Consider the following 12,005-nt stretch of genomic DNA (forward strand, 5'->3'; position numbering starts at 1 on the left):
TGTGCGGCATGTAGGAGTTGTCTCGCCTCCATAAATTCACGGGCAAGAAAAGAAACAAGATTTGGTGCCCATAAATGATGCATAAACTTGAAATTATGTATTACCCCATAATATATAACCAATATCACCATAGTATCGAACCACTTTTGGTTATATGTATCAAACCACTTTTGGTTATATGTATCAAACCACTTTTCTTGCATATATCAAACCACTTAGCCCTAGTGAGCATCTTTTCATTTTTGCTATGAAGAGTGACCCAAACTTTACAAAAAACATAACACGTATAAAAACAAAAACTACAGTTCATTACTTTAGTTAACAATGAATGAAACTCGAGTCTTTGTAACAAAAATTAACAATAAATTTATTCATCTCATCTTCTCCAATCTAAAGCAGTTTCCTCACTCAGCACTGGGTTCACGGTTTTGTAAGGATTGCACCAGACCATTCATAACACTCAACTGCACAGACAGCATCATTTGAATGGCCTCGGTTTTCTTACGGATATCTTGTTTCAATAAATCCTTTTGTTCTGGCGTGTCCTGGCTCAGCTCTACTAAGGGCACGGGAGGGTCAACAGCAGGTGCATCATCTGCCATGGAAGGGCACAACCACTTGGCGGAGTTGCGTTTCTCGGGAAAAATCTCAATCATCCAACGGTAGACCTCTTCCTTAATGGCCACGCTGTCAAAAAAAATGTATATCATTATATATATATATATATATATATATATATATATATATATATATATATATATATATATATATATATATATATATAATTATTGTAATGCTCATTTTTAAAACTATATCTGTAGGCAGGTCAAAGCCCTGAAGGAAACATTGATTCTTACCACGCCATACACAAGCCATAAGGCAGGCGATGGACTATACTTAAATATCCGTTATATTAGACTGAAATAATGGGCAGAACGCGGATCTCAAAACAATAATGATCATCCCCCTAGCAAAACCAAAACAAAAACCTACTCTAACTAAAACACCATACTAACTAAAACACCACATACTAACCTGAACACCACACACTTACTTAAACACCACAAACCAACTAAAACGCTACACAATAAGTAAAACTGCCCACAAACTAAAATACACTAACTAAAATTCTTCAAAACATCGTTATAAACCCCACACACGCGAACCCCCCTCACCTGCATCGCTATCTAAATAAACCACCCCATCCTAAGTTTTGAAAATATAACGTTAAACAGATCTCCCACAATCAAACGACAATCAATCATGCTAAAAAATAGAAATAATCATATGATTGTATCAACAAAAGTAAGAATAAACAAAAATGCGGGTGGTATCAACAACAATAATAATAAACAAACATAAAAGATGGTAAAAAGTGAGAATAAAGTAACATAAAGGATGATAAAAGCCAAAGTAAGTATAACCAACATCCAGAGTAACTTACATTTGGTCCTGACTTGCATGAGCTATCACCTTCAACAAAATTTTACTCCGAGACTTTTCCTTCAGCACCTCCAACATAGCCACTCCTACTTTCATTATTTCCCATCCGTTGATCTCATACACCTCCAAGAAATAATCTTGAAAGGTCTGCAGATAAAGACATTTTTAGTTATACGTCGGTCAGTTTCTAACTCAAATCTTTGTTGAAGTTAAATACAGATTTAAAACTTATCTTAACCAGTCTGCTCGCCAGTTGTGTTTATCACTATCGATGCTTTTTGTGTGATGTGCTAATATCGATACACGATTAGGCTAACTAGAGATGTAGGTGGTTTGGGCTAAGGTTAGGCTAACTAGAGGTGTTGGTGGTTAGGACTTAGGTTAGGCTAACTATAGATGTAGGAGGTTAAGACTAAGGTTAGGCTAACTAGAAATGTAAGTGCTTAGGGCTAAGGTGAGGCTAACTAGAAATGTAAGTGCTTAGGGCTAAGGTTAGGCTAACTAGAAATGTAAGTGCTTAGGGCTAAGGTTAGGCTAACTAGAGATGTAGGTGGTTAGGACTAAGGTTAGGCTAACTAGAGATGTAGGTGGTTAGGACTAAGGTTAGGCTAACTAGAGATGTAGGTGGTTAGGACTAAGGTTAGACTAACTAGAGATGTAGGTGGTTAAGACTAAGGTTAGGCTAACTAGAGATGTAGGTGGTTAAGACTAAGGTTAGGCTAACTATAGATGTAGGAGGTTAAGACTAAGGTTAGGCTAACTAGAGATGTAGGTGCTTAGGGCTAAGGTGAGGCTAACTAGAGATGTAGGTGCTTAGGGCTAAGGTTAGGCTAACTAGAGATATAGGTGGTTAAGACTAAGGTTAGGCTAACTAGAGATGTAGGTGCTTAGGGCTAAGGTGAGGCTAACTAGAGATGTAGGTGGTTAGGACTAAGGTTAGGCTAACTAGAGATGTAGGTGGTTAAGACTAAGGTTAGGCTAACTAGAGATGTAGGTGCTTAGGGCTAAGGTGAGGCTAACTAGAGATATAGGTGGTTAGGACTAAGGTTAGGCTAACTAGAGATGTAGGTGGTTAGGACTAAGGTTAGGCTAACTAGAGATGTAGGTGGTTAGGACTAAGGTTAGACTAACTAGAGATGTAGGTGGTTAAGACTAAGGTTAGGCTAACTAGAGATGTAGGTGGTTAGGACTAAGGTTAGGCTAACTAGAAATGTAAGTGCTTAGGGCTAAGGTTAGGCTAACTAGAGATGTAGGTGGCCAAGGCTAAGGTTAGGCTAACTAGACCTGGAGATGGCCAAGGCTAAGGTTAAGCTAACTAGACCAGGAGGTGGCCAAGGTGAAGGTTAGGGGGTCAACCATTTATGACGTTCACACGGGAGGGTTTTCCGAAAAAAAATCGAGTTTTGTAGACGCGTGTAGACTGGGAGGGGGGGGGATTAGTGACAATGTGGACGTCCACGTGCGGAATAAAACCACAAAATACTTACATTTGAAGGTTTTTTAAAATAAATTTGAAAAATGCATATAGATTTAGATTATACATCAAATTGTCAGTTCGCATTGTAAATGTATTAGTAATTTAGCTGTATACCGCCAGCCTAAGAAAAAAAGCGATTTTTTTTTACAAGCGGGAGGGGATGGGACAGTGACTAAAAACAATTCTAAAACAATTCATGGTATTTCAAATTTATTTTTAAACATTTCAAATAATTATAACTAAATCAAATTAGGCCAACATCATTATTTTGCGTCAAAACCTAAGATGATGTAGATATAGTCATTTTTTTTTCAAGTAAAACTAAAAAACTCAATGTAGCTATAACCACGTTACAATTAGATATCTAAATAACAGTGTGTAATGTTTTTGCTTGGTTAGGTGTGTAGGGCTAACGATCAGCGCCACCACAAAAAAATGGAAGAAGCGGTGTGTTATGGAAATTAACGCGGCGTAAAGTTGAGTAAAAGCAATATAAATAATGACGTCACGTTGATTGGCCGAATTCACCCGAACCCATGTAGTCGTTGATAGCTAGATAGCCACGAATGACAGTAAAAAGTTCGGTCTACAGCATCTTCAGTTTTTTAAAAATTATGACTGACTGCAACCTCTGACTCTTTATGAAAAATAGTGGGTAAAATGCCTTTAAAATCCCAATGAGAACACTCTTTCAATAAAGAAGAATTTTATATAGTCTTAGCCAGAGGCGTAGCGAGGGGGGGGGGGGGGGGTGCGGACCGCACCGGTGACACCAAGGCAAAAAACAGCAAAATATATAGAGAAAAATGATAATTCTACTTAATTATGTGATGAATTCGAGTGTTAAATAGTGTTTTAAGAGCTGCAAATCGAAAGTTTGGGGGGGGGTGCAAATCGAAAATTGAAAGTTTGCCCCCGGGAAGGGTCGCTACGCCTCTGGGGGGTGACACCATTGAGTGCCGCACCGGGTGACAACCGACCTCGCTACACCACTGGTCTTAGCACATTCCCACTGTACATTTAATTTAAACATGAAGTAGACTTACTGACATTTTGGAAAAGTTTAACCCCAAATTATTATTAAGGCCTAGATCTAGTAATAGATCTAGATCTAGGTGCTAACGAAAATATCAAATCCCTATATTACATTATCAGTTAATGTACACATTGCATGCAAATGAATTAGTTATGTTTGCATCATGTTTAGATATACTATTGTTTACTAATCTTTTGTGGTCGTCCACAATGGGAGGTTGGGTTGTCGAAAGTAGGGGAGAGAGGTGGGGGGGTATAAAATTCCAAATTTTTGTGGTTGTCATAAATGGATGACGCCTTAGGCAAAATATAAAATGTAGTCAAGTCTAAAGTTGGACCAGAGTTTATCATAAAGATACAAGTAGCTAATGCAAATTCAAGTGCTAATCAGCTAATGTGATAGATTTAGATCTAGATTCTCTAGATCTAGATCTAGATCTAGATTCTAGATCTAGAAGTTACCATAGTAATAGAAACTACGAGCTACATGAGTTCGTTATTCTTGCTTTAGAAGTAGATCTAGATCTAGATCTAGATCAGATCTAGATATCTAGATCTAGAATCTAGATCTAGATCAGATCTAGATATCTAGATCTAGATCTAGATTTATCTAGATCTAGATCTAGATTTATCTAGATCTAGATCTAAAAATCTAGAAAATTGAAAAATGTTTGATCTCTTTTAATTAAATTTGGCTTTTATATCTAGAATCTTGATCTAGATCTAGACTCTAGACTCTACTAATGATAACTAATCTAGATCTAGGTCTAGATCTAGAACCTAGAATCTAGATCTAGACTAGAATCTAGATAGATCTAGAATCTAGAAATCTAGATCTAGAATCTAGATGCTAGATCTAGATTCTAAATCTAGAAAGATCTAGAATCTAGATCTAGAGATCTAGATCTAGATTCTAGATCTAGATTCTAGACTAAATCTAGATTAGATCTCGGTAAAAGCAGGGCTTGAAAACATGCATAAACTTGAAATTATGTAATACCCACAATTAGAATCTATCTAGATCTAGATCTACCTGGCTCTTTCGCGTATTTCAAATACCGAATTAGATCTAAGTTATAGATTATCTAACAAAATAATGAAACTTTTTGAAAGGGATTACCTTATAGATCCACGTTATAATCCGTGCACATTCCAGCTCAGCTTCAGTTTCTGGAACCTCGCAGCTTTTTTTTACTGGCTGTTCGTTAGGGTTCTCCTCTTCCGCTTTCCTTTTATCAGGCTGTCTCCCATTATTACTTTTATCAGTTTCATCTTTCTCCATTTTGTCTTTGAGGATTTTTTATCGAAAAACAGCAACAACAAAAGGACTCAGGTCTAGCTTAGGATTAATCGTTAAAACCGCTTGGATCGTGCTGTCAGACGATTAGTTTAACTGTGCAATGTCTCGCGACATCGTGCGGTGCTTCCGCCTTTTCAAGAATCATAAATTCCCGATTGTCAAATCAAAATGGTGCGTAAATCATTGCACTTACAAATCGCGTAGTGCACGTCATGCTGATTAAGTTTATTTTCTCATATCATTATCATTGCATTTTAAATAATGAAAATACAATCGAAATCAATTTATAACACGGGGCAAGGGCGAGATGTAAATTTTCGAATCATATTAATTGTTGTTAGATCTACTTCTAGACTATGTAATGTTATGTACTGGAAATTCATTGATTCCCATTAATCCATTATTCTAGGTATTCACTTGACAATTTTAAAAAAATCATAAATTCCCTATTCACAGCTAATGTCCTAAGTTCAAAACAATTTGGCTCATATGGCTCTAGATCTAGATCTAGAATCTAGATCTAGACTAGATCTAGATCTAGAATCTAGATCTAGACTAGATCTAGATCTAGTAGAGCTAATAATGCTTCCTCGGGAAAAAGTTTTGTGGCGGTAAGATTATTAATTATTTAAAATCGAGATTTTGGATTGGCTGTTAAATATAGATTCTAGATTGTATTATTCTAGATCTAGATCTAGGCCTAGATCTAGATCTAGGCCTAGATCTAGATCTAGATTTTGATCTAGATATAGATATAGATATAGATATAGATCTCTAGTCTTGATCTAGAATCTAGACCTGATTTCTAGAACTAATCTAGATTCTAGATTTACTTATTTAGCCTAGGCCCTAGGCTCAATGACTAGCAGAGTTTCTTCCAGGCAAATTTTTTACCGCCCCCCCCCCCCCCGAACGAAATTAAATTAATATAATTTATATAGAAAATATATACTTCAGTGTACGCCCCCCCCCTCCCCCGAAGAAAGTCTATCGCCCCCCGAAAATTTCAAGTGCCCCCCCCCCCCCCCCCCGGAGAAAAAAGTCTGGAAGAAACAATGATGACTAGCAATGTTGGAATGACTTCACTTAATTCTAGATCTAGATTTAACTAGATTCTAGATCTAGATCTAATCTAGATTCTAGATCTAGATCTAGATTCTATCTAGATCTAGATCTGTATTTAAACTAGAATCTAGATGAAGACTTCTAAAATTTGACGTTGTTAAGTTTTTTACAAATAGATCTAGATCTATAATCTAGATCTATAAATTAAATTCTACATTAGATCTACATTTAATGTCTTCTATTTTGCTCATTCTTCTTATTTAGCTACGGTTAGAAACTAGACCAGAGTTTCTTCCAGGCATCTCTTGGGGGGAGGGGGGGGGGGGGTCTTCCCGAACGAAATGAAATTTATATAGAAAATATATACTTTAACAGCGCCTGCCACCCCCCCCCCCCCCCAAAGAAAGTCTACCGCTCCCCCCGAAAATTTCAAGTGCCCCCCCCCCCCCCCCCCCGAGGAAAAAAGTCTGGAAGAAACACTGAACTAGACTCGGATTTAATAAAAGTTTAAGCTACTTAGTTTAGTTAGAGTCTATATCTAGATCTAAACTAGATCTAGATTTAGATTTATGATTTAAGACTAGATTCTTAGTTTAGATATAGATTTCTAGTTAGTTCTAGACAATGAATAATATTTAAGATCCATGCCACACATCACATATGATTATGCACTTTATGATAATAAATAATAATATGAATAATCAATAATAGTAGGCCTAAAGACTGATTTAAATAATTGATCTAGATCTAGAATCTAGATCTAGGACTTTCTATGCTATTATAAAACTATAATTCTATATATTAAATTATTAGGCCTAGGCCTAATTAAAATAATTCCCTATATTATTATTATTATATTTAGATCTAGATCTAGATCTATTTGTTTAGTAAAGTTTAGTTAGAATCTATTTAAGTTTTAGTTTTAGTATAAAAGGTATCGAACTAGATCTAGTAATAATAGTAGCCTAATAGTAAAAGGCAAGGTTAATACTAATAGGCCTTATGTAATTATAAGTAGGACTATTGACTATTCCATAGCCATAGAGTATGAAATTATAACTATAACTATAAATATATTTTTATTAATAGTAAATTAGTAACTATGGAGTTAAATCTGGAACATATATATCTAGTAAGTAACCTGTTTTACTCTATGGAGCCGAGACATGGAGAATAACTGCTATAAATAAGAAGAAAATACAATCATTTATAAACGCATGTCTCAGAAAGATCCTGCGAATTCGCTGGCCTAAAACCATCAGAAATGATGTCCTATGGCAACGGACAAATCAACTGCCAGTGGAAGTAGAGATCCTCCAGAGAAAATGGAAATGGATTGGCCACACACTCAGGAAGCCTGTATCCAGCATAACAAGACAGGCCCTCACCTGGAATCCACAAGGCAGGAGGAAGAGAGGCAGACCAAGAAAGACCTGGAGACGTGACCTGGAAGAAGACACCAAGAAGATTGGATACACCTGGGGACAGTTGGAGAGACTAGCCCTGGACAGAGACGTCTGGAAAGCTCTTGTCAGCGGCCTATGCCCCAGTAGGGACGACAGGCAAACATGACATGACAAGTAACCTAGTTACTACAGTAGGTAGTTAGATCTATATATAACCTATAATAGTCATAGGACAAATCTAGCTAGATCTAGTGACAATCTAGTCTAGTAAAAGTATTTAGTTAACTCTAGTTAAGCAGACCTACTCTCCAGTATAGGGCCCGACTCTTACTACAAAGTAGCCTACCTACTAAGCAGTTATGTTAGGGATCTTTAGACCCAAACCTTCATATTGCAAATAATCAATTAAAAATATGTTTTTATATATTATATTTAGATCTAGAGATCAATAGTTACTGCTTAAGTAGATTTAGGAAGTACATTGAAAATTTAGTTAAATAGTAGATCTAGTCTTCTTAAGTCTTCAGTACACAGCTAATAGATCTACAAATTACTTAACTCACTATCAAGCAGTAGCAATGATTCTGTCTATTGCTATTCTACAATAATTACAGATTCACTGATTACAATATTTTGTTGCAAGTGTTTTTTTACTTTCTCGTATATACGAAGTATAGAGAAAGTCTTGTAATCGTGCAAAAAAAAAAACAAATCGAGATTTTTGCAAATCTCGACGTTTTACATCTCACTGATACGGAAAAACATAATTTTGCAATCTTGTCCGTATGTCTGTGTGTCTGTGTGTGTGTGTGTGTGTGTGTGTCCGTGTGTAAACACGATAACTTGAGTACCGTTACAGCTAGGTTGATGAAATTTCATATACAAGTATTTTATCAAAATCGTAGATCCGTATCAACTTTTGAGCGATTTCGGATAACCGGAAGTGGTACTTTTTCTACTTTGAATTTTTCAAAAGCCTATAACTTGAGTACTATTTCAGATAGATAAATGAAATTTGATATGTAAGTAAAAGATCTAATTCTCTACCTTCTGTCAAATTTTGAGAATTTTTCGTTGACCGGAAGTACTTATTTACGCTACTTCCGATTTCTCAAAAAACTAATGTAAATTTTAAAAGTACTAATAATATTGCGCACTATTATCCGCTTTTCTATTCGCGTTCACTTGGTGTGCAATTAATTTGTCTACGAGATTTTATTCTATTTTTAAAACTTTAAGTATTTAAAATGGATTAAAAATCATGTCTAGAAGTCTATAGCCCGAGTTCCCATCCCCTGTTATTTTACATAAGAATATTCGAGAAAGTTTAGGGGAGATCACTCCCGGTTTATTATTATTGGTAGGCTTAATTGTATGTAATTTTAAACTGATTTTAATAGGAATTTCTGGGTTTGAAATTAGTGTGTATTTTTATTTCTAGCTTACCTGGAAGAAATAAGTGCACATTGTAAACATTAAACACCGGTCACAGCATATGTTCCATGAAACATTGAAAACCTAACCAAGATTGTAAAAACAAAATGTGATATCATCCCATGATGTAGATCCTAATAAGATATTGGATTGGATTCAAGGGAAAAAAATATTTTACTTTAAAAAATAGCTTAATATCTTGTACAAAAAAGATAAATCATATGCCTGTACATTTTAAAAATTATTTTAGTCAATAAAAGTTAGAGGTTAATATTATTTGTGTTTATACTTTCATTTAGAGTTATTTATTTATTTTTTTATGTTATTTTTATGTTAATGCTTGACACTAGTGTTCCATTTTTTAAATCTTGTAAAAACATTTCCAAATAAAACATTGTATTCCTCTGCCATAATAGCATATTATTTATTTCCTTATCAATCAGTATTTAAAATTTTAAACAAACAAATACAAAGAACTGGTAATAAAACAATACATGAGCATCATCATTCCTTTGGACCCCTTGTGGAGCATAGCGATGTAACAACTCTTCATCTTACTCTTGACTTACTTGACTTAATCCTCTTTGCTCTTTATGGAACATAGGGCCTCCACCACATTCTTCCATTTAATCTTATCCCCGGCTATAAATTCCGCAAACTCCCAAGACATCTCTGTTGGCTTTCGGTTCTTTGAGAAGACTCCGCTCCAGGTCTGTCTTGGGTGCCCTCTTTCCACTTTCCCTGGGGGGTTCCAGTCAGTTTTGACCAATGCATTATTAGGGTCCACAACATTCTGGCTGACTCTGCTTCACAGATAACTGACTTTTTCCAAGTCTGTTTTCTTTTACCTACTTTTCTCTTTCCCTGGAGATTCCAATCCAATGCCTGTCTGCTGATGTAACTTGTTAGTTTAAGCAAGATGTGTACAGTCCATCCGTATTTTCACTTTTGTATCTCTTTGACAGTAGGGTTTTGCCAACTTTTTTTGAAAAAGCTTGGCACTGGATATATTTTCAGGTAACCTCATGCTTAATATGTGATGTCGGGATAAAACAACAGTCAATAAAATGACATTTAGGGACCACGGGAGAGATAATCATACATTACAGAAAAACAAAATAGCACTACAGATAATTGCAAGGATTAATGAAAATTATATCTTTGTTAAATTCAATGTTCTCTTTGAAAATACTTACTAAATTCACTCTAATAAGTAGGGCAAAATAGAAAATTCATTCAAAAGTTATAAGTAGAAGTTTTAGGAAACATCTTTAATAACTTACAAATACCTGGGAACATACACTTTAACTTAATGAGAAGTTACTTTGTAACTAACCACTGACACATCTCACTAAAGACTGACAAGTCAAACAGGGACCATGAGTCCACCTAAGTCTGTCAATTGGTACCTGACACATTTTAATGAAAGTAAAACTGGCTGCACCTAAAACTAACAGAACACGCTATCCTCTTGTAACTTATGTAAGCCGAGGTTTACGGAAACAGGTAAAATCTACTTCACCTGTACTGTTCAATTGGAAGAGTATCTTTACACTAAAGGTTTTACAATAACTAATAAAAATATTTTTGCCTTCATATTAATGAAATTAGTTTTTATTAAACAAATACCTCAAATGTCATATTACTCTATTTCCTGTAAAAAAAAACGTTGCTAACTCCTTTTATAACCCGAGACAGCATTTCAATATTGAATTTTTTCCAGCACTCTAGTTCTATTTGACGTAATAAGAGCCTCGTTTTAAACCTCAAACAAACAGCAATCGATTTTTGCTGACACAGAACAAAATGATGTTAATAAGGTTTTGTTATAGGGGGTCATCCATAATGATGTCACGCTTCTTTTGACGACTTTTACCCCCCCCCCTTTTTCCGTCATACATCGTCACAAAAAGCCAGACCCCCCCCCCCCCCCCCCAAATTGACGTCACACCTCAGCCTACAACCCCCCTCAAAATTGCAGTTGAAATTTTCTTAAAATGCGAGATTTTTCCAAAATCATGTCTGAACTCTGTCAACATCTAGTGTATTTTAATCAATTCCTATTTCAATTTATTAAAACAGTTTTCTAACATTGCTATTTTATAATGCAACACACCTTCCGAACCCCCGCCCCCTCCCCTTTCCCACTATCACACTCCGTCACAAAATTATGACGCCATTGTTGGACGACACCATACATTTACACCCGGCCAGTCATAACATAATTGTTGTTTTGATGGGAAAATATAAGGCAAAACAAATGAAGTTAAAAATAAAAATTAAAAAAGCTCAAGGGAGATCACTCTTCGATCTAAAATGTACTTATCTTGTCTGGACTTCGCTTGATTACTTCCCATTATCTTAAAGATTTTTTTTATTATTAAAATCCCCCCCCCCCCCCCCACACACACACACACTACCCGCCCGAGCTGTCCAGCCGATGTTTTTGTTTGGCATCAATCGAGCCGTCATGTCTGAAGACTATGCCAGCTAGTCCTGCAGCTCTGTATTAGTTGGTGAGTGCGCTGGTCGTGTGCTCCGCTGTGCGCCTCGCTTCTTTCGCTAACAATATAAGGGGAGGGAATTGTGAATACTCTTTTTTTTTAAAAAAACTCGAATTTCTCTCTATCGTTGGATTTGTTTGCTTTATTGAATTTTTGTGTATGCTGTAAGCTCGCAAAAAAAAATGTTTAAAGACTTTTAATTTTAAAAAACGGATATATATGGTTTCGTCTTTTTCTTTTTAAAAATATTAGTTTATTCCTCACAATAAATGTTCAGTCTTCTTCACAATTAGAAGCAAGTTCGGATATAACATACAAGCTTTCTAGACTGTCTGGCCAGG

The 12,005-nt window shown here is 35.7% G+C and overlaps 1 protein-coding gene across 1 annotated transcript; it reads right to left on the bottom strand.

Annotated features, from left to right (window-relative positions):
* Nucleotides 1–342: 342 nt before the first annotated feature.
* LOC131943182 (uncharacterized) lies at nt 343–5,355 on the bottom strand. The gene is made up of 3 exons (XM_059303193.1): nt 5,076–5,355; nt 1,445–1,590; nt 343–687 (listed from the first exon to the last, which is right to left on the bottom strand). The coding sequence occupies exons 1-3, from the start codon at nt 5,235–5,237 to the stop codon at nt 405–407; spliced, it is 591 nt and encodes a 196-aa protein (XP_059159176.1). The 5' UTR covers nt 5,238–5,355; the 3' UTR covers nt 343–404.
* Between the last annotated feature and the right edge of the window lie 6,650 nt (nt 5,356–12,005).

The sequence above is a fragment of the Physella acuta genome, unplaced genomic scaffold, assembly GCF_028476545.2.
Source record: "Physella acuta isolate Inbredline_101_S28 unplaced genomic scaffold, ASM2847654v3 ptg000445l, whole genome shotgun sequence".
Lineage (NCBI taxonomy): Eukaryota > Metazoa > Mollusca > Gastropoda > Physidae > Physella > Physella acuta.